Below are 21,865 nucleotides of genomic sequence, written 5' to 3' on the forward strand. Positions count from 1 at the left end.
AAAGCAATGTGTCCTCTTTTCTGTGTCTCATTGCTAACAAAAGCCAACCAAACAAAACAGTCTCTTCATTCTGTTTAATATTTGAGTTGAATAATGGGGCATTTGGTAATGCAGCCTTCAGGGAGAAAATCTGAGGTGATCTATGTTCTGCAGTAAGGTGTTAAGATGAATGTGAAAATTATGTTTAATTGCTGCTTCAGTTCCAAATTCTAAAACAACAGAGTCTTTAACAGGTCTTCATTTAGTTAAAAGGAACAGTCAGTACTACTGAATAGATTAAGTGGATTGACTTGCTTGGCTAAAATGTGTCCAAAATCAGCCTGTTGTGGAATAGTCAAATATCAGAATAACTTGTGGAGTACAGCAACTGACTGAAAATAATCCAAGCAGTGGCACAACTCCTTAAGGAGAACACAATTTGGCCGCTGAAATCCAACAGCTTAAGCAGCAGAGGAGTATTAGCAATTGGGGAACGCTGTTGAGTGTGCTTTTTATGTGTTTGGACTTCCTCTGGTACTGTGTACTGTAAAGCTTCTGTTCAGATTGGGTCTGAGTGACACTGGGCCTATGAATGGGAATCTTTCCCAAGATTTCAGTGGAAGTAGGATTGGATCTTCAGTCAATAAAGTTGGCCTGTTTCTAACAATCTGTCTTGTCTGACTGTTGAATTTTAATGTCACAGCTTTAGTTACTAGACTGTTGTTTTATTTAGCAGGCTCTGGGGCGAGTTCCCCATTAACGTCTCCATCATCCCCCACTCCGCCCTCTACAGCAGGTAAGTTCAAGAGTCCTTACAGTGTTAGTCTGTCTTCTTTTTTTTTGTTAAATCCCCCCTTTCTCCTCCCCTGTCCCTTAACTGTGGCTGTTATTCCCAAGGATGGTTAAGGGATGGTGCTTTTCAAGGATGGAACACAGAGATGACATTTTATCTTCTGTCAGCCTGAGTGTGGGCACGTGCTCTCTTCTGAAGGCCATAGACAGCATTTTAACACTCTTTTCATTTAATAACCTTTCTTGAGATGTACATGGTATACACATGGATTTATCCATAGAGACTCTGAAGCAAGCACTTACCTCTATCACTCCAGTCCTACCCACACTGCTACTTTCCAAACATTTTCTGGGCCTCATGTTGCAGTATGCATTTGTTCTGATGTTATTGGTCTGTTGAGGACAAAATGATGTTTGTCAATCCCTCATTTCTGTTTATTGTGTCTTTGTGCCTGTTCTGCAGTGTCAGGAATATTGGGTGAGACGATTTCATTGGCTTAGGCTACATACATGCACTGGAACAGCTTGCCCAGGGAGGTGGTTGAGGCCCCTTCCCTAGAAATATTCAAGGGCAGCCTGGTCTGTTTGAGGTTGTCCCTGCTGACTGTGGGGAGGTCTGACTGGATGACCTTTGAAAGTCCCATTGAGCCCAGACCATTCTATGACTCTATAAATCTCCCCAGTTCTGAATATTGGGTGATAGTGGGTGTGCTTCAGCCTGAAAGGCTAGAAGAGGAGCCCTTGCAAAACATCAACAGCAAAAGGTGTTACTGGAATTCCTTTCTTGAAGGGATGAGCCCATAGCAGTGCTGTTTGTTATGATGACTCATGCCAGAAACTTTCTGCACAGCACAGCTTGTTAAAGTGATGCAAAGTAATGTTTGCTATGGGTGGCCTTTCTGAGGACACAGCAGTATGTGATGTAACTCAGTCATGCTGAAAGCCAAATTAGTCATTTCTCCCTCAAGCTCAGGGTATGTTAAGTGTGCATATTATGAACTACTCCCAGTCAGCATAAACAAGATAATTACTGTTAGTGTGTTGCACAATAACAGTGCTGTTTTCTGGATGTACTGCCTGTTAGCTGGAGGGTTTATTTCAAGTTCTGTGTGCTTTAGTAAGGAAGTAGCTGAAATTGCAAAAGAAAACCTTATGCCTACAAAATGGACAGGTGTTTAGAAAAACTTTATGTTTTTTTTCTGCAATAAAACTGTCTGTTACTTATGTTTTAACTTGAACCTGTTAGAACTTGTTTGGGGGCTTTTTCAAGCTTTGAGCATATGGTGCAGGTTTGTGTGTAAAGGTGGTTCAGAGTGGCTAAAAATGCTCAAGTTTGAGCTCAGCCCTTGGCTCTGTTTTTCAAACCACATTGTCACAGGGTGTCACTCATGCTGCTGCCAGTGTGCTGGTGTCTGACACAGTGCTCATGGCCCTGCCCTGCATCCAGGCTGGAAAGTACTAAAGTGTGCCAATGGCTTTGATCCTTTTGATGGGGTATAAAGGCAAATATTGCCATTTTAGGAATCCTTTTGTGAGTAGAAGTCATAGAAGAGACTTCAGGTAGTAGTTCTCAGAGAAATGTAGTGTGTCTGATTTCCCCCCCCCCCCTTTTTTTTTCTCTTCACCAGCAGTGTTGTCGTTTTAGTTATTCTAAGCAAGTACATTATTACTGACTCAATGAAAGACTCCTTAGCCCCATGGTAGGACTGACTTTGTGACAATTGATTCATCTATAGGTTGTATGTCTCTCTTCCAGTTTCCTGGTACCAACCAGGATATTTACCTCTAAATCAAAATTGCTTGTGGGTATCAGTGTGGTGAGATGACTCTTAAAAGAGGGCTTTCAGTCTGTAGTGCTGGCTTGGTTGTTATGTTAGAATCATGGCATCTGAAAGCATGCTGCTGATGCAGTGCATAGGAAAATGAAAGGCTGATGTGGAAAAATGCACCCAACAGAAGCTCTTGTCCTTGTCCTATCCTGTAACCAGCCAAATCAGTGAGGTGTGTGTGTATGTGCAGAGCCAGAGACACTGGCCAAGGGGGAGCAGGCTTCAGGCTAACATACCTTGGGGAAGCAACCTCATTCAGGGGGTTTCTCACACGTAGAGAGGTGCTTTGTTTCTGAACAAAGGCCCTGTAAGGTACAGCTTGTTGCAGGTTTTGGTATAGTCAGTGCAACACATGCTAAGAAATAAAACAATCCCTGGCTTCAGTGGTCTTCATAATGACAGGCACAGCTGTAGAACTGACCATAAGATTGCTTTAAGAGGATAGGTATCTACTAGAAATGCAGATTCTCCTTGACTAGAAAGCTGTGGGCTGGTTTTGTTGCAGATACTTGGCTCAGTGGCATCTTTAAAATAGGGGTTTTTAGATTGTGGCAAGTGATTCTAATGTAACTTCTCACTTTTTCTGACGTTTCTCTTGAATATTTGATTCTTGTTTCTCCACTTGCACAATCCTTTGCTTCCTTGAAAATCTGTTATTTTACTTTGTGGTTGTGAGCTATGGTTGGGATCAGGAGGGTTTCAGAACATTGTGATATAGGTAATTTAAAAATCCACTGCATCTTCTCTAAATAAAGTAAGCCCTTAAAATACTACTGAGTGCTCTCTAGAAAAGAGAGAAGTTTGGAGGGTGCCCTTTTTGCTTCCCTGCGAGGACTGCCAGAGTTGTACCTAACTTCAGCTACCTTTTTCTGTGCCAGTTGTTCTGAATCCTTCAGTACATGTTTCACAGACATGTTTCATAGATGGTGCACCTTTTCTGCTCTTCACCTCTTTGTGAGAGAGTTTGAATGCTTTAGTAAGTTCTCTTCATGAGTGTCTCTGACCCATGCAGTGTAAACAGAGGTGTTAATACAACAGAAAGTGTGTCCTTGAGCTGAATGGATGCCATCTTCTGTGGCTAGTCTTCCTGCAGATCTCTTGCTAAATCTCTCTACATGCACTTCAATCCTGTAAAGCTTGAATTAAGGCATGTGCAATTGAAAGCATGTGTGTTGTATTTGTTCAAGTATAGCAATGCTTTTATAGCATGGAAAACTCTGGTTCACTATTCAGAACCAGAAAAAGAATTGGATATGTAACATGAAAGAGTTGCTCTGCTCCCCTCCTGTTTGTGAGTGAATAAGACTGTACTGGTTTTTGTAGTAACTTTTCAGCTAACAGTATCTGTTTTTCTCACTGTGACACGAGAACTGGATGATTAACTTGTGTCCTCTCTCTCTCTCTGCTGTTTTCAATAGAGCATGCATCATTTTGAACGTGAATTTTCGGAAAAGTAAGCTAATGCTGATTTATCTCTTTAAAGATGCTCTGTTTCTCTATGGGAAACTTCAATCCAAACCTTGACCTTGCTTAGTATTGGGAGGGAATAGAAGGAAAAAAAAAAAAGATCTGAACATCCATATGGATTACTTCAATGAAATACAGCATCTTTAAAAACTCTACCACTAAAATGACTTTGTTTGCACCCCATTCTCAGCCAAGTTTTTAATGCTGTTTGCACAACTGCTGTCACTTGAAATTCATAATTAAGTTTTTGTTTCAATTCAGGCATCAAGTTTACAGCATCTGATTTACTTCCTATTCCTTTTAACACACTCTTTTAACAAAAATGTCCCTGTAAAAAACGTTGGTAAGTTCTTGTTTGAGTGTTTTGTTCTTATAGGTGCATGAATGAGCACAATGTGTGTTTTCAGGCAGCTTCTTCCAACATGTATATATTGGAATGGTCTGAGTGCTTATCACAAACGTGGTGGTTGTGTTTTGGTTTGGTTTGTGGTTTTGGTGTGGGTTTGTTGTTTGGTTTTTTGTTTGGTTTTCGGCTTGGGTTTTTTTTTTTTTTTGTTAAATACAGGAAAAAATGTACAGTTGCACAGAACAATTTAATCTGTAGATGTAACTGCATTTGACTCCACAAGCATGAACTAAGATTTCCTTTGCATCCACCACTCATATCAGAAAGGGAAGGACAGCTTGGTTTTGATTAATGAACTGAAACAAATGGAACTGCAGATTTTCACAATCATGCTTTTAATGAGTAGGTTCAATAGAATCAATAAGGTTGGAAAAGACCTCAGAGATCATCAAGTCCAACCTATCACCCGACACCTCATGGCTAACTAAACCATGGCTTCAAGTGCCACGTCCAATCCCTTTTTGAACGCCTCCAGGGGCGGTGACTCCACCACCTCCCTGGGCAGCACATTCCAATGGTTAGTAGCTCTGCATAATGCCCATAACTAGACAAATACCATTTTAAAACCTGTGTGTTTATGTTTTAAGGGAGAGCTCAGGTGTGAGAGGTCCATTGCTTGTAATCAATCAGTCTCCCAGGAATTTTACTGTATGATGTTGTTGTCAGCAGTTCAATTTCAATAATAGTGAGTCCTGAGGAATTAAACAAGTTTCCAGGAAGGAAGGTGGCCATTGATTATCTTTTCTATCCCCATTGTAAAATAACCACATCAAAATATGAAGATAACGTATGGAATTTTGGCCTAATATAACTTAGTGATTCCAGCCCTTTGTGGCTTTTTTGCCCCCCTCTCTGGCAAACGTGCACCCTCCTTCACTGCACAGTACTCCTGTCTTTGTATTCTGTGCAGAATCCTGGCTGCTCTTTTCACAGTTGATCCCTATTGCATCTTGTACAGCTACTTGCATAGTGCCTTCAGCCTCACCTTGAAATTCCAGCCCAAACCCTTGTCTTTGTCCTCTGCAGTTCTTGCATCTCTTTGAAGCCATTTCATTTATGATTATGGTCCTGGCTTTTTTACAGCAGTTGATCTGATCAGTTTTGTGATAGTGTTGGTATGCCAGTCCTTCTGACCACTTTAACCACGGAAGTGGTTACTTGAGTTGTTCTTGGTCTTGTTCTTCCTTTGGCAAAGGATCAAGTTTTGATTTGCTGGCAATCTGTACACACATGAGAAACAGGCAGCCTCTAACCTAGGGGATGGTTTTCCAGTATATCTATTAATAAACAGCCTTACTTTGGCTAGTGTGGAAAGTAGATGTGGGAAAGTTAGATGGCCCCAAGGCATCAATATGCAATTTCAATTTGTGCTAACACTGTGTGATGTTTTTATTATTTAAGAGAGAGCAGCTGATCCACATGCAACAGGCATATTAAATTGTTTCAGCTGACCTCTGATATTTCTGCTAGGGCTTGAGTATTTCCCCTGGAAGAGAGGAGAGTGAAGATGAGCCCAGTATGTGCTTCCATGTTTTGTTGTCCCAGATGGTTTTCATGCCAAGGAGAATTTCTTCTGAAGAGTTGGAAGTGTGACAATCACAGCATGTATTAACGTACTCTGGCAAAATTGGATGCTTTGTGTGAATACTTTGTGTTTTGAGCTTGCTTCCATAGGGAAAAAGTTTTGCTCCAAAGACTGGTACAAATAGAAAATGAGGGAGCTTTGATTTAGGTCTTTCATCTGGTATAAATGCTTGTTTTGATTACAGCTGTTACTTTTTTATTATTGCTTGTTAATCTGAGAGTGAGTGCTAGTGAGGAATTGAGAGGGGAGCACAGAGAACTTGTCCAGCTTCTTGTTTTCTGTAGCTGAGCTTTGTCCTTCATCAAATGCTTCTAGAGTCCATGTGGTATAATGTCCTTTAAGTGCTTGGTATTTGCTTACTTTTTAGCAAGCAGTTCTATTCCAGCAACCAGACTCATGGTTGGCCCCATGTTGTTTTGCTTTGTAGTCCGTTATTATAGTAGCTCTTGCTACTTACCAGTACATTCCTCTTCGTAGGTTAGAGCTACCAGAGGCAAATCAAGACTTTAGGAGCTGTTTGTCTCTCTAGTCATACTGTGCAATAACTCATGATCTAGATGACAGAGTTAAAATTCAGTGCTGAGTAGTTCCAAGATACTAATTGCTGTGCTCCTGTTCAGTCCAGGGTATTTAAGACAGGCCCATCATTCTCCATATAGCAGCAAGTCATCACCTTGCCAGTTCCACCTTCACATCTTCTGGAATGTCATGTGGTCACCTCTAAAGCCCTTTGCTCTTACTCCTGCCTGTATCTGATTAATACTTGAGTAGAAAGGATGGTGCAATGTGCAGCAGCAATGCTGCAAAACATCAAGTTGTCTGAGAGCTGCTTGTGGAAAACAATGCCACTTGCCTGCATCTGTCAGGAAGCACCTCCATGCAGACCCTTGCTGCTGGACTAGCTGCCTGCCTGCACTGCTGAGGGCTCTGGCTTCCCAGAGTCAGGATGAGGTGTGATGAACAGCATGAGACGGATGTGACAGGGGTAGGAAGCAAGGGGCAGAGTGCAAATGTAAGTGGTGGGAACGTGAGAGGCAGGCAAGAGGCGTGAGTGGCAGATGGTTGTGATTCATTCAGCCTGCGAAACAAGCATTTGTTACATGTTTGGAGAAAGTCTGGCAATACTGTGGAAGTGTAAAACACTCCCAGAAAACTCTATCTGCAGTTAATACTTCAATAATGGAGTATAATCTGCCCAAGAAGTCATCACAAACACTACAGTGATGTGATCCTTTGTTAAGAGTGTAAAATTCATGGTAAATAAGAGAAGGTAGTGAGACTTGCTTCCAGTCTTGGTTGCTGTTCGTGACCCAAAGAGCAAACTGCTTCACTGGGGAGAAACAGGGGAAGCTCAAGTCAGAATGTCCTGTTAAATGGTCCCCAATTCACTCAGTCCAAGATGACATTTGATTCATGTTTTGCACCCTTGAGTACTGAGGAACTTCAGGCTTCATTTCAGAGGTGTCTCAGAGGACACAGCTGCAGATAGAGGGATTTGATCACTGGCATTTTTCATCCGTTCTGTTTTTCACACTCCACTGGCATTCAGGGAATGATGTGACTAGTGCAGGACTGACCAAGTCCAGCTAAGCAGCTACAGCCCTCTGCTGCAGGACCTCCCTGACATAAACTACATTTCTTGTCAACAGGAGCATCATCAATACCCCCAGCACCACCACCACCGCCCCTGCCACCAGCAGCGCCTCCTCCTCCTCGTACAGAGGTGCCAATGCAGCCAAGCCCTCAGCCTGATGTCAGTGCAAGCCGAGGAGCCTTACTCAGCTCCATTCAAAACTTTCAGAAAGGAACTCTGAAGAAAACACAGACGTGTGACTACAGTGCTCCCAGGATCAGCTGAGGCCACTCATCACACCAGGATTGAATTCTCTCTCCCCATCCTGTGCTGTCTTGGAACAAGAGCCTCCCGACCAGTGACTGATCTACCAGCACATAGCAGCTAATCGCACTGCAGCTGTTTACCCAGATTTCAGCCTTCCTTGAGTAGCAGCACTGCCCTGTCTGAATTGTGTTGCCATGCTGTGCCAAGTACTCTATTCTTTATTTGGTTTCAGGAATTTTGTTCTCTAGCTACAGTTTGAGGAGTACAGCAACTTTTGTATAGCTGAATAAAGATCTGAAAATAGGAATGACCACAACCATGGTGCATTAATGCATTTTCCCTAGATCTATTCCACTCCTTTTTTTTCCCCAGTTATAGAATTGTAGTTTGTCTGCTCAGTTTTTCAACTCTTCATGGATTTGTAACTCATCTTACTTCTGGCTGCATTGAATCAGCAAATTTTGTTTTGGGTAATCCACTCCCCCCCAACCTTAAAGCATACTGCACAGGTGAGGGACCTGAGAATTAAATCTTATTGCCACCATGTTTGCTGGTGGAGTAAAAATGCTGTCTCATTAGACTTGTTTAAATGGACATCTACCTGTAACTCTTAAGGGAAAGTTTTTTAAATGACAAAACAGTTGAAATGGGAGTTAATAGGGCACTGGGATATTATTCTTGATTTAGTTAAATGCAAAGTTACTTCAAGTTAATTCTACTGCTTAAACTTTATTGAAAGATCCTTTTTTGATTTAAAACCTTAAACAAATTGCACTTTAAAGGATTATAGATAATCCATTTTTTAAAATTCAAGTACATCAGTGTTTGTTACTATGCAGAGAATGTCTGTACAAAGTTTCATGTAACCTGTGATATTCAGTCATTTTTATTAAAAGGTTAATGGAATTCCTTCAGCAGTGTGGTGGTGGGTGTGTTCAGCTAGGATTGCACCTGCAAGCCAGGCTTCCTGAGAACCCAGTAGCACTTCTGCAGTACTCTGAAAGGTATTCCTGGTCCTCGACTGAAACAGGACCCGAGCTCTTCTTGTCTGCTGCCAGAGGTTAAGCGTCTCCCCTCCAGCAGCTCAGGGAAAGGGCAGCCTGATAGAGCAAGCCACACTGCACAGGCTCCCACGGGCAGCACTGACTCTGTACCAGAAGCTGCTAAACAAAGCTACACCCTGGTACGTGGTGATCTGCCAAAGGGATGCTGTAACTACTTCTCAGCTGTTCCAGCACAACCTACACAACTGCTGCTTCAGACCCAGACACAGGGTCTCTGAATAAAGTAACTTATTTTGCATTGTAGGAACTGCAGTTTGAGTGTGCTGTTGGTAGCAATGAGATTGAAAAGAACCAACCCCCAAAACATAAAAGCAAGGCATCAGGGCAAGACTTTTTTTAACACTGTATATGGCAGCTAGTAAAGAAAAACTAGGTAGTGTTTCCCCATCACTTACTGAAGAGGATCAGGATCTTTTATTTAAATTCTTGTGCAGAACTTTCTTGCACAATAGACTGTTCTTCAAATTCACCATGTTTGCCCTCTATAATCCTATACCACAGGCTTTCAAAGCTGCTCTGGGCAGAGCTGCACTTAACTGAAAGCAAGTCTTCAACCCACCCCAGTTGCATCATTCACCTTTAACAAGCCTTGCAACCATGGGCTCCCAGAGAGCTGTACAGCATTCCAGGGCTGGACTCAAGGGCTCATCCTGCTCACTACAGCTCTTCACTCAGCTGCCACTACAGCCAGTAATTACAAGCCAAGCAGAAATGGGGGAATTTTTCCTTGCTCTGGATTTAGACCACATACAGTAGCACCAGCCCACCTGTACTGCTGAACAAGCAAGCATTACCACATTGTTGTTTATATGAAGTGTGGCTTAGAGGGTAACCCCCTATAAATATTCTGGAAGGTCACTCTACTTTCCCCACTGTACAGAAGTTCATGTAACCATACAATGAAAGTTATACATACAGCTTGCCCCCTACAACATTAATACTTTTGAAAAGCAGGATTTTAAAACATATATTTACAACTTAGATGTTCAAAGTTTTCTTCACTGCAAATATTATATCCTTGACTTGAGGTATGCAGTTATCTTCTAAAATTTTGGCGTAAGGCATCGGGACATCCGCGCCGGTAACGCGCACAGCTGGAGCGTCCAGGTAGTTAAAGGCAGGTCCTGAAACAGAAGACAGCTCTCAGGTTGCCATGCACTATGGTTTTCTCTTAATCTACTGAAACAGTTTTGATCCTGTAGCTCTTAATATTCCAGAGAAAGCTGTTCCTGCTCGTTTATTTCCATCCTGCTTTTTGCACAGTCAAGTTGCCAGCGTTAAGGATTACTTGTAAGAGGAGCCGAGCTGGATCCACCCTATGGAAATGTCTGGAGCAAGACAGCTAGGCTCAGGCTCCCAAGATACAGCTCCCTAGTTTTGCCTTCACCTGGCTTTATCATGAAATTGTCAGGATTTACAGTAGGAAATAAGATCAACATGCACACTGCCAAACTCAGTACCTTCCATGATCCTGGCACAGATTTCGGCTCCTACTCCAAACTGTGGCCAACCTCCTTCAACAGTTACAAGGTGGTTTGTCTTTACAACGCTGGCTTCCACTGTTTCAATGTCCATTGGTCGAATGGTTCGCAGATTTATAACCTGGTCAGAAGAAAAGGGGTGCAGGCTGTGAGTTCTGCTATGATCAAAGCCCGTCAATTACCACTGTCTGGGTACAGTGCCCTTCAGCACTTCTGCCTATTCTGACTGTGAAGACAAGACTTAAAAGTTACTAAAACTTGTAACTCTTTATTCTGGCAGAGATTGTGCAGAAGAGTTTCTGGGGGCTCCTGGAAAATCCCAGATAGGCGAGTACTGCTCTACTGAGATACAGCCACGCTAATATACAGTGTGGTTGTTCTGCCTACCGTACAGCTGGGTCAATTGGAAAATCATGTAGTTCTGCCTCAATTTTGTGACAAAAAGGTTCAATGCAGAAACATGAAATGCATATGCTGTTAAGGCATTTAACAAATACAGAACCTTGTAGTTACTACACTGAAGTTTTGCAGAGCCTGAACAAGACCTTCTGCTGGTTTTCTCACTTCAGAGAAAAACCACAGGAACCTCACCCACCTCACACTCCACACCTTCTTTGGAAAGTACAGCAGCTGCTTCCAAACAGTGTCCAACAGGTCTTGAGTGTGACACTAATGTAACATGAGTTCCTAGAACAGAAACAAGTGTTGAAAAAACCAAAACCTTTAAGATGTAAAGCTTTTTCCAGACCTCGGGCTCCTTTCAAGGTAAATTAAAGTTCCTTGCCTTGGTTTGAAATGTTAAGTATTTTACACCCATTACTTAGCATGAAGAGTGATAGCAGAAGGACACAAACTTTACCCTTTAATTCAGGGAACTGAAGAAGATATTTAATACAGTTCTCATTATCCTTTTCAAACATTCATATAATTTAGCAGTAAATTACAAACAAGTGGGATGAAATACTAAAGTGATCTCTGCATTCTGCACAAAAATTACACATTAAGGTGAGGAAAATGTATTTTAGCAGCTACTTGAGTCATTTTCTACTCATCTCTGTGCTACAGAACAAAGCCTTTGGAAGGGTACAGTTTTAGATGAGACACAGAGAACCAGGTGATCTTTCCCTATATGGGCAACAAAACAGTAAGGTATACTACTGGATAAAATAACACTTGAATGTTTGACATTCAAGATACTTTTCTGTGCCCCCATGTCAGGAGTATTCTGAATAGCCAAGAGGTTAAGAAAAGCCACCAAGCAGTTCAATCAGGAAAGAAACTATTCCCAGCTCACCTTGCTTTTCTATCTTAGCTTTCCCAATTGGAACTATGAAGTCCTTTGACTGTGCCTGTTCAGACATTTCAAAGGGAACACCATACAGCAATTCATTTTCCAGCACCACAACTAGAAGAAAACATACTTGGATTAACATGTACATCTGCAGGCAGAGGACTGTACTGATGATAAGTAGTACTGCATTACGCTAGCTCAGGATACTAGGCCCCTCCAGGCAAGGACTTTGGTATGTTTGCAGACGCACTTAAACAATAAACCAGAGTTTTTACTTCAATGCTGGAATATTTTAAGAAGATTGTCTACAATTAGTCTTAAATGAGATCAGGTATTTAACTTTGAATACATGTCAGAAGAATTTCTTGGTTTAGAAAGGCCTTAGATTTTGCATGCCTGTATGTGACAAAGACAAAAGTTGCCCTGTTTTTAATGACATTCTGCATTTACCACCTTTATTCCAAAACCTGCAAAAAGGAGTCACAGAGGCCCTGGATATGCAGGAACTCTTCCTGACTCATCTTTGTATTTTTTACCACTTTGCAAAAGATTCGTAAATGTTCCTATACATCTTAACTGGTACCAGACTAGCAGCAAAGGTATGCAGCTGGCAGCAATACAAAACTAGTCTTCTGCTGGCAAAGCAAGTGACTGTTAGGAAACAAGGTAAATGCTTCTGTGCCTTTGTAAATACCCTAAAGTTGCAGTAAAGCAACCTTGGGTGTTAGGGTTGAACAGTCTTTTAACTGTCACTTCAAGATTATGAGCAAGACGTTGCCATGAGCTGTTTCTGTTCACCTGGATTATCGTCCCGGATCGATGATTTCAGCAGACCTTTGGCATCTTCTGAGCTCCAAGGACTAACAACTTTCAGACCTGGGCAGTGCCCATACCATGCTGCAAAGCACTGGGAGTGCTGAGCAGCCACTCCAGCTGATGCTCCGTTGGGGCCCCGGAAGACAATGGGCACAGCGATCGATCCTGCAGACATGTAACAGGTCTTGGCAGCTGAGTTTATAACCTGATCGATTGCTTGCATGGAGAAGTTGAAGGTCATGAATTCACATACGGGTCTCAACCCTGCCTACAAAGTGCACGTTAACAAGTTTCTGCATTAAAAATGGTTGTTTTAAACATTCAGATCAGAAGCAGAGGAACGCAAATTTACAAACCATAGCAGCACCGACAGCGATTCCTGTAAAGCCCATCTGAAAGAGAAGGAAACCCAGAGTAAGCACGAGGGGAGGGGCTCACGAAGGGATCCCCGGGATAAGAGACAGGGCAGCCTTACCTCCGATATCGGGGTGTCGATCACCCTCTTGTCCCCGTACTTCTTCCAGAGACCCCTGGAGATCTGCAGGGCAGAGAGGAGTTAAGAGCCTGCCGGAGGCCCTTTCCCGGCGCGGAAACGGCATCCACATACCTTGTAGGCCCCGTCGTACTGGGCGACCTCCTCGCCCAGCAAGAAGACGCGCTCGTCTCGCTCCAGCTCCTCATCCAGCGCCTGGTTCAGCGCATCCCGCACCGTCACCTGCGAGGCACCGACAGCTGGGCAGGGCGGGGATACAGCCCGCAGCCGCCAGGCTCCCCACACACCAAGGACGTGGGGAGTCATCTCACCAGCCGCCCGCCCCCGGGCTGCCTCGCAGTCCCGGAGCCGGACATTTCCCCGATATACTCTTTCGGGGCACCCCTCCCAGCGGCGGCCCCGGTACCTGTACGGCGGCGGGCGCGGAAAGGCGGATTCCCCTGCGCGACTGGAGCAGTCTCCCGGCGGCGCGGCCCTGCAGCGAGAGGCGGCCAAGACAGGCGCCCAGCGGCGCCAGGTGCCGCAGTGCCGCCGCAGACGCCGCCATCTTGCCCGTGTCCTCTAGTGAGGAGGCAGTGGGGCGCCGCGCGCCGCCGGTGACAAGGCTCCGCCCCACGCACCCTGTCAAAGGCCTCGCCCCCCCCTCTCTCGCGAGAGCCGGCGCTCGCGACGGCGGGAAGCGCGCGGCGCGGGTCTTTTCTGTCACTTCCGCTCTCCCCGCAGTGGCGGCGGTAGGAGTACCTGAGCCTGCTGGGGCTAACCGTGCGCCCGCCCTGCTTTGGCGGGGAGGCGCATGGCCCGGGCTCGCACGCCTGTCTCGCAGCCACGGCTTCGCCTTTTGGGGCTGCCTAGGCCGGGCCCCTCCGAACCCCCTTCGTGATTCCGCAGCTGGGTGTCAGGCTGCGGGTCCGAGGCGGGCACTAAGCGCAGCCACCCGGCTGGCGGCTCTGAGGGGAACGGGGGCGGCGCTGATGCGCCCCCAGAGCCGTTCCCAGCACTGACCGGCGGGGGTGTGACCGGGGAGGCGTGACCTAGTTAGGGCACACCCTCGCTCCGCCTTCTCCCGCGCCAGCGGCTCAACTTCGGGCTCGTATTCAGTCGTCCGTGCTGCTGCTGCCGCCGGCGAGCTCTGCCTCAGCACCGGGAGCTGCGCCCGTGAGTGCTTGGCTGGGCTGGGCCGGGCCACCCCAGGGCGGGAGGGTGCGGAGCTGGGCGCCTGGGGCTGGCGCTGGCTGGGGGGAGCGGTGAGGGGCTTGGCGCCCGCGGCCCGCGTAGGGCGGGGTGTCCCCACTGTGGGGAGAGCGTTAAGATGAGATGGTCGCATCCCGGGTGAGGGTCAGGGTGCGGGGCTGGGCTCCCCGGGCGTTTCAGTACTGGGGGAGGGCTGCGGGGCAGGGTGCCGGGTCCCCGGTGTTAGGGTGAGGATGGGACAGCTGGTGCTTGGATGGTCCCGGCTGGGCTGGGGGATGGACAGGGAGGACGACGGCGTGCCTGGCGGTGAGCTCTGGAAGGGACAGTCTGGGGTTATAGGGATCCTGCCCCACGCTGCGAGGGGAGTAACCCCTCCTGCCCGACCGGGGAGAGGAGACGGAGCTGGGCCACTGGTTTGGCGTGGGGGTGAGGGTGTGGGCTTGTGGGTTAGTTGCAGGGCAGAGGCAAAATGTCTTGGTTCATCTCCAGCATCTTTGCTGAATCATTGTGATCCTGGGGAGAGTTCTTTTACTGTGAGCTCTCTGGCTCCTCTGTGATGGAAATCGGCATTTCCTGGCTCCTGCTGCAGGCCTGAGCCCCTCTCTCTCGAGGGCTCACAGGAAGGATTTTTGCCCCTGTCTTGCTTTCACTCCTTGGTCCATGCAGAGCTCCTTTGGTGTGTGCAGAGAGGCTCAGTGTTTCTGACGTCTGCCTTCTTCCAAAACTATTTGGAGACGCATTTCTACATGCCGACGACTGGTTAGTTAGTTGTAAGGGCAAACCCCAGCCGTGGTCGTGGGTGCTGAAAGCCTGGATGCCTGGGGTTGCTGCAGCAGGACGAGGCTAGGTACATGTTAAAGGTGGTACAAAGTGAAATTGTGATATGGGCTCTTCAAACAAGTAGCAATTCAAATGAAAGTTTGGAATCTGGACTTAAACCAGGGTGTCATAATGCTCCTCAGGAGAGGGAAGGAAACTTAAGGAGTTTGGAATTTATAGTAAAGCAATTAGGACATAAAGGAGTGAAAGGGCTGAGTGGCTGCTGTGAGCGTTTTTCCCTCTTGCCTGAGGTGAAGACTAAGCTATTAGTAAAAGTCAACTAAAGAAAAGCAAGAGCTAAGGTAATTTTTAATCAGCTGTATTAGTCATGATAAACTTGACATGTGTAAAGATGATGGATGCCTTCCTTAGTGAAGCTGATCTGAATTACTACATTTGATAATTGGTTTTTAAGAGCTTGCCTCCTCCTTGCTCCCTTGGTTAGGGTAGCTTAGTGCTGGAGCCTTGGATTTGCTCTTCAGCCTGCCATCTCGCCGTACTGTTTGGTGGTGTGCAGACATCACTGGTGCTAGCTTAGTTTGTGTCGGTTGAGATGAGTCACTGATCATGTTTTGCGTTAAAAACTTGCCTTCCAAGGGTTATGACTGGCTGGGGAGTAGAGAGCCTGTCCGTATACACCATAACTGTGTTGAGGGCAGGAGTTTCTTTCTCACCTTTGGAGATTTAAATGTAAAAGACAGGGAGCTCACTGAGCAGGTGAGTAGCTTGAAATACTAAATATATGTCTGTGCAAGCTGAGTCCTAGAATTACTCTCTGTAATTTTGGAGTTGCCACTGGTAGAATTCCTGACAACTCTATACAGACCTAGAATTCTAAAGTAACTGTTGAGGTTATACAACTTGTGTTGTAATGTTGCTGCCAAACTGTTCATTAAAGACTAGTGCCACAACTGAATCCTTTAACTCTTTTTGTTGGCAAAACGAGATTAAAAACATTCAGAGCAAATATAAAGTGGTGCATGCCTTTGACTTCTTTAAGTGTTAGGTGTATTTCTTCTCCTCCTTCAAGTGACTGTGTGTGACACCAGTGCAGTAGTTTTCTCCAGGTGCAGTGAGTAGCCTGTGGACATGTGGTTCCAGCAGTGCAAATGCTTGGCAGGGCTGCTGGCATCCCCTGTCCTGTCCTGAACTTGTTTATGTTCACAGACATGGATGTTCAGCTGCCTCTCATTTGCTTTCTCTGAATTCCAGCTCGCAAAATGGTTGCACGTTGGTAGCTCTGTTGTGGGAGAAGCCCTGCTGAAGCTGGTGGGTCTTACCTGTTGCAATAGTGTTGCTTTGTAATACTCTGAGTTATAAGAGTGAGCATTTTGTAAAATGAAGGTATCCTGTTTGGTGTATTAAGTACAAAATGATGACTTAAGTGCTTTTCTTCAGAGGTACTCTTATTGTGTCGTTTTGAGCTTTGGATGTGCTTGGTGCAGGGCTGTGGCAGCAGCTGTGCTGACTGTTTTAGTGATGGTGTCTTCTCCCTGCTCGAGAAGCAGCGTAATGAAAGCAGGACTGTGGTTTGACACAGTTGGTGCACTTCTGCTCTCATTGATGACATCCTGTTTGGCTTATATGGTGTCAGCAGTTTAGCTGAATTTCATCTTAAATGACTATTTCTCATGGTTATCAAAAGCAGGCTGATACAGCTGCCTGTCATTGGTTGTCTACTGTCAGGATACAAGCAGGCACATTAGTGAGGCTGTCCCTCCATGCAGTATGTTGTGTGACACACAGACTGACTTGAGGCTGCCTACCCCAGGGTATGGAAGGTGTGTGCCCACCTCCACTAGTGCATCACTGCATTTCATTCAGGGAGAACTTAAAGCATCATTGAAAGGGCTTATGTCATGAAAGGCATACATCCCACCCTTCTTGGGTTGTAGTTTGCTCATCCTTCTCTCAGATTAGCTCTAAACAGAGCTATTTTTGCCTGTGAAGTTGCTTAGGAATTCAGAGCTCTCAGGATGATCAGGGTAGCAGCAGGTGGTTGCAATCACACTTGAGCATTTTTGGGATGGCCTCCCAGTATCATCGCTTTGTGTTGTGCATCTTGCTCCCATGCTGGCTATGCCAGGGAGGTTTTTGTGCCTGATGATTCTGGGTCCTCACACAAAGGTCAGTGAGACTTCTCAATGCCACTTACATGTCAAGTGCTGGGTTTGTTCCAGCTAATTGCTCTCTTAAATCATTCACTCTGGTGTTGCATAGCAGTGCTGTGATCAAAGATTAGTTCGTGCCCTTGTGCAGACAAGTGATGTCATCTGTTTCTCTCCCAGATAAAGTCTTGGTTCTCCTGTAGTGTGTGGACTTAGATACGATGTTATTTTGGTTAGCATCTGTCCACCAGTTCAAATAACTCAGATGGACATCTCTCTGTCTTTGAATGTATAAATACTCTGTCATGATTACTAGTGCAGTTCCTGGCTGTCTGGATCATTTCACTTGCAAGTGAATCTTTTCCTTGAATATCAGAAACATATGTCAGTCGCTTTTAGGGTTCTAATGCCTCTGCAGGTTATACAGGTGTTGTTATTCTGGTCAAGTACACCTGGAAGTGCTAAAATTGAAAAGGTCTGGGCTATTGATAAAAGTTAATGAGCTGTATGTGAATGGCACTTCCAAGTAAAGAAAACTTGAATGGATTCCCTTCTTGATTTGTGAGCAGCCAAAAGGAAATAATTATAGAGGCTGGCAAAAGAGCTGGCGCTCCGGGTTTGTCTGCTCTCGAGGGGATGCTTTCATGTACTTTCTTGAGGCAGGTTCCATCTCTAATTTGTGCAAACAGGATCCTGGTGTGACTGGTTTTGTATCTCAGTAGTCCTTAGTCTCCTGTTGTCTGGCCTCACAATTTTCATATACCAGTTTTGGGTTTTCTACTTTTCAATACATCTGAGATGCAGCTGAGGCTCTGCTTGTGCTGCTGGCCCCTGGAGGCCTAATCTGCTGGGTGCTGCTGTGCCTACTCTGTGGATATGGGTGGGGTAGCAGAGCTCGGAGAGGTGGGATGTGCTGCCTTGCTCTGTGGTGAATGAGACCAACCTTGTTTACTAGGAATGAGAAGGGCAAGTAATCTTTTTGGCTGGGAATGAACTGTGAACCTTCAGTTGTTTTGGAATGTGAGGCTCTGGCTTGGCTAAATTTTGGTTCTGCTTTTAGCTGAGTGACTCTGTGTTGAAGTTTGCTAGTAAAGAGGATAGGAGCAGAAGTCTTGGTAACTGCGGTCTTTAAGATGTAAAAATAAACAAAGCTGAGAAGCTGTACCCTACTTAAAACAGACTGACCTAAATTTTCAGCAGTTGTAGCAAAGAGGCTGGCTCTGGGTAGAGGATAAAGGCTTACTGATGAGTGCCTGCCTTGTCCATGCATTGCTTGACATGGTTAAAGGCCACCTTTGGGAAATCTCCACTGGTGTCTGGGGTCACTGGTTCCTCCCCCTCAAGTTGCACAACCTGGGCTGTGGATTTCCCTTGCCATACTCGTGTGGAGCTACTTCTCTTGTTATGCAAGTCAGCAGTTCAGCATCTTTTGGGAAGTTACAGCTTGAACCACTTCTCAAATTGTTTTTGTTGGAGAGTTGTGGAAACATGTTCCATGTCCTCTGGCTTGTCCCTAACAAGATTTCTTTCAAGAGTGTGAGGTCTACTTGTACTCTTTTGTCTGCAGATTGATGTTCCTCCTATCAGTTGCAGTTCTTCACTACTGAATTATTAATTCTGCAGTTAGATGTGTTTTTTCATCTTACTGCCCATTGACTGTCATGCTTGATTTATTCTTCTGTGCAGTTTGAAACTGGAACACAGGAATTTTGACTAATATTAATGGATTCCGTGTATAACCTCAGTGGTGGCTAAATAGACTCTTTAATTGGCAAAAGGACATCTGTCTTTCAAAGCGCTTAGTTTCCAAGGTGAAAGGTAGTCCATTTGTGAACATGTATTATCCTCAGAGGGACATTGCTTGTTGTTATTTAACAAAACTGGGATGACACCGAGACATCTGATGGTGCGATGGCCTGTGTGCTCCAGAGGCAATCCTGTGGGTATTGTGAAGGGAGAATGAGGGAAAAGCTCTTGTTTGTAGATTCTTCTGCTGATGTGGCTTTGTAGCTGATTGCTCTCCTGGCAGAGAGCCTGCCTTTGATTAGAAAGCATTCCCCTGGGTTGTCCTTGTAGGTACTGATGGTCTGTCATGTTTTGTTCTTTGTGTGTGCTTTTTCCTGCAGGGGAATAATAGGAGGTGTATCTTGTATCCTTTCAGCAGCCTTCTGTTCAACTTGGTGCACCACAGTTCAAGCAATTGAACAGATGGATAATGGAGACTGGGGATATATGGTAAGTGCTGTGCAGTTCAACTGGGCTTTCAAGATCATGAAGTAAGAATCCTTCCAGGTCTGTCCTGTGTAGCTCCAGAGTGTCAGTCATGTGGAAAGGAAAGTTCTGCATGTTACAACAGCTTACTTGTGTTCTCTGGAGTGTTTTGCCTCGCTCGGTGTTTGTGTGGAGAGATTGATATTTCCTAGGTACAATCAGTGAATACTTGACTGATGCCTTAAGCTCACTGTTAGTGTTTTACAAACACACAAGAGCTGAAAGTTTGTGCTTCCTGCATGTAACTTGAAGGACTTTGTAATTTTATTTATAAAGAAGAATTTTCCTTGTAAACCCTGTCTCGGACTAGACAAACACATCTTATTTTTCTTCTCCTTTCTTTCTCTAAACATTCTGCTGCTGTGCATATGTCTCTCTTTTCTGGCTGGCCTCAGTCCTAGTTGTTAGGGTTGGTAGCCAGATGGGATTTATGTTCCCTTCTCTCTTGCTTCCTTGTGTGCTATCTGGAAGCTGATGTAGACTGGTTTGTGCTTTGCCCCCCCTTCTATGCAGCATACTGATTTGCTAATAAATAAGTCTTTTTAGAATTAAAAGCTGAAAGTTTTTTTTTTTTTGTTTGCTTGTTTTAATAGTACCTCTTACAATCAAAATAATCTATGCTCTGGGTGATCTCTTGGTCCTGTGTCTAAACTTGCACTGTCACCTTCTTTTGAGGCTTCAGATTCGTTCAGCTGACTCTTTCTTTTCTTTTTTTCCCCTCCTTTTTTGTTTGTTCTAGAATGAGAGACAGATTGTGAAGTAGGGAACACTGATGGGCCTCATTCAGACTAACTTGTTCTGCAGGAAATCTCTGTTCTTATTTCCCCTTCGGTAGAATAGGAAAAAACCTTGTTGCCTAACTGCAAAACTTGCTTCTGTGACAGTAGCTCAGTTGTTAACATTTCTAAAGCATTCTGGAAATGTGCATTCTGAATCTTAAGTATCATCCTGTCTAGTTGCCAGTTGTGCCTTGTTGCTAGGTGGCTTGGATTTGTTCAGGTTTAAGCACCACTTAAAGACTTCAAATGGGAGAAGCCTGATCTTCTCCCAAGCCTGCAGTTTCTGAACTCTGCCTTGTGTGTCGGGGAGGTGATCAAATCTTCCTGTGGTGGCTTGATAAACTCTGCCTTTCTCTCTTTCTAGATGACTGATCCAGTCACACTAAATGTGGGTGGACACATGTATACGACATCCCTCACGACTCTAACGAGGTATCCTGACTCAATGCTTGGGGCCATGTTCAGGGGAGACTTCCCCACCGCCAGGGACTCTCAGGGCAATTACTTTATTGACAGAGATGGACCACTTTTCCGTTATGTTCTTAACTTTTTAAGGACCTCAGAGCTCACTTTGCCACTGGACTTTAAGGAGTTTGACCTACTTCGCAAGGAAGCAGACTTCTATCAGATCGAACCGCTAATTCAGTGTCTTAATGACCCCAAACCCCTGTATCCCGTGGATACCTTTGAAGAGGTGGTGGAGCTGTCCAGCACACGGAAGCTTTCCAAGTACTCCAACCCAGTGGCAGTTATCATCACGCAGCTCACTATCACGACTAAAGTCCATTCGTTGCTGGAAGGCATTTCAAACCACTTCACAAAGTGGAATAAGCACATGATGGACACCAGGGACTGCCAGGTTTCCTTCACGTTTGGGCCGTGCGATTACCACCAGGAAGTGTCCCTCAGAGTGCACCTGATGGAGTACATCACAAAGCAAGGCTTCACGATCAGGAATACCAGAGTCCATCACATGAGCGAGCGTGCCAACGAGAACACAGTGGAGCACAACTGGACTTTCTGTAGACTGGCACGGAAAACAGATGACTGATTCTGACTCCACAGGAGCCACTTCAGTGATGAGCAACTCCATTGGACAGTAAAGCCAAGAGAGTCTGGGCTTTGACTAAAGCCCAGCAGTGTGGGCTTTTCTTTTTTATTTTATACGACTATTTATTGTTTTATCAGTAAGGACTGGAGAAGTTTCATTCTCTAGCAGCTCTGTCCTTTTGTCCTGTTAAGAGAAAAAAACAAACCAACCCAACCATGCATGTGCCTGTTAAGACACCTTTTTTGTTTGAAAGAGGGAGTCCGAAGAATTAGTCCAATAGGGTATTTTGTGTCATTAACACAATTATCTGACGCCACTTAAAGTGCTAAAATTACCTCCGTGTAAATGGTTTCTAATTCATCTAATGCTATGACACTGGGAGCAAGAAACACTTTCAAATGCAGTTGGGGAAAAGCTGCTATCATGTAGACTAATTTAGTTCCTAAATCAATAAACAGTATTGTAATATTCTAGGGAAGCAAATCCTACCCTTTTAAAAAAGTACTTGATAAGTACAGTTTCTTACAGTTATGACAACTGTTTCTTTCTATGCATATAAATCAAGCAACCAAATATTATCTGTAGCCATGGAATATGATTAGA

At 44.8% G+C, this 21,865-nt stretch overlaps 3 protein-coding genes across 8 annotated transcripts in view; 2 read left to right on the forward strand and 1 right to left on the reverse strand.

The window, feature by feature from the left end:
- The window catches only part of PXK (PX domain containing serine/threonine kinase like), a 38,700-nt gene extending 29,892 nt beyond the window's left edge, over nucleotides 1-8,808 (forward strand). Inside the window, exons 17-19 of one of the 4 annotated variants that reach the window (XM_068154225.1) lie at nucleotides 713-775; nucleotides 4,329-4,410; nucleotides 7,708-7,795. In XM_068154225.1, the coding sequence (XP_068010326.1) occupies nucleotides 713-775; nucleotides 4,329-4,384 (119 nt within the window). In that variant the 3' untranslated portion in view covers nucleotides 4,385-4,410; nucleotides 7,708-7,795. Of the gene's footprint in view, nucleotides 1-712; nucleotides 776-4,328; nucleotides 4,411-7,707 lie in introns of all 4 variants that reach the window. The other 3 variants (XM_068154226.1, XM_068154223.1, XM_068154224.1) reach the window with 3 other exon arrangements.
- On the reverse strand, nucleotides 8,612-13,624 carry PDHB (pyruvate dehydrogenase E1 subunit beta). Its single transcript, XM_068154227.1, has 9 exons — nucleotides 13,450-13,624; nucleotides 13,158-13,265; nucleotides 13,026-13,088; nucleotides 12,907-12,942; nucleotides 12,533-12,818; nucleotides 11,738-11,848; nucleotides 11,039-11,130; nucleotides 10,423-10,564; nucleotides 8,612-10,086 (listed from the first exon to the last, which is right to left on the reverse strand). Exons 1-9 carry the CDS (start codon nucleotides 13,588-13,590, stop codon nucleotides 9,941-9,943), a joined length of 1,125 nt encoding a protein of 374 aa, XP_068010328.1. The 5' UTR covers nucleotides 13,591-13,624; the 3' UTR covers nucleotides 8,612-9,940.
- A 144-nt stretch (nucleotides 13,625-13,768) lies between these two features.
- KCTD6 (potassium channel tetramerization domain containing 6) lies at nucleotides 13,769-21,278 on the forward strand. 3 transcript variants are annotated; one of them, XM_068154232.1, is made up of 4 exons: nucleotides 13,769-14,198; nucleotides 19,288-19,396; nucleotides 20,576-20,643; nucleotides 20,767-21,278. In XM_068154232.1, the coding sequence occupies exons 2-4, from the start codon at nucleotides 19,370-19,372 to the stop codon at nucleotides 21,260-21,262; spliced, it is 591 nt and encodes a 196-aa protein (XP_068010333.1). In that variant the 5' UTR covers nucleotides 13,769-14,198; nucleotides 19,288-19,369; the 3' UTR covers nucleotides 21,263-21,278. The 3 variants fall into 3 exon arrangements, with proteins under 3 accessions (XP_068010333.1, XP_068010330.1, XP_068010332.1); XM_068154229.1 differs by having other exon boundaries at nucleotides 20,576-21,278; XM_068154231.1 differs by having other exon boundaries at nucleotides 19,323-19,396; nucleotides 20,576-21,278.
- The last annotated feature ends 587 nt before the right edge of the window (nucleotides 21,279-21,865 follow it).

The sequence above is a fragment of the Melanerpes formicivorus genome, unplaced genomic scaffold, assembly GCF_026170545.1.
Source record: "Melanerpes formicivorus ecotype bairdi unplaced genomic scaffold, bMelFor1.0.p_v2 SCAF_28, whole genome shotgun sequence".
Classification (NCBI taxonomy): Eukaryota; Metazoa; Chordata; class Aves; order Piciformes; family Picidae; genus Melanerpes; species Melanerpes formicivorus.

Excerpts from the sequence above, each read along its gene's own strand:
- PDHB (XM_068154227.1), bottom strand. The coding sequence starts at position 13,590 with ATGGCGGCGTCTGCGGCGGCACTGCGGCACCTGGCGCCGCTGGGCGCC. Across the intron at positions 13,089-13,157 it reads AGTACGACGGGGCCTACAAG|ATCTCCAGGGGTCTCTGGAA; the intron begins GTATGTGGATGC and ends TCTGCCCTGCAG. Across the intron at positions 12,943-13,025 it reads TCGACACCCCGATATCGGAG|ATGGGCTTTACAGGAATCGC; the intron begins GTAAGGCTGCCC and ends CTTCTCTTTCAG.
- KCTD6 (XM_068154229.1), top strand. The coding sequence starts at position 19,370 with ATGGATAATGGAGACTGGGGATATATG. Across the intron at positions 19,397-20,575 it reads ATGGAGACTGGGGATATATG|ATGACTGATCCAGTCACACT; the intron begins GTAAGTGCTGTG and ends CTCTCTTTCTAG.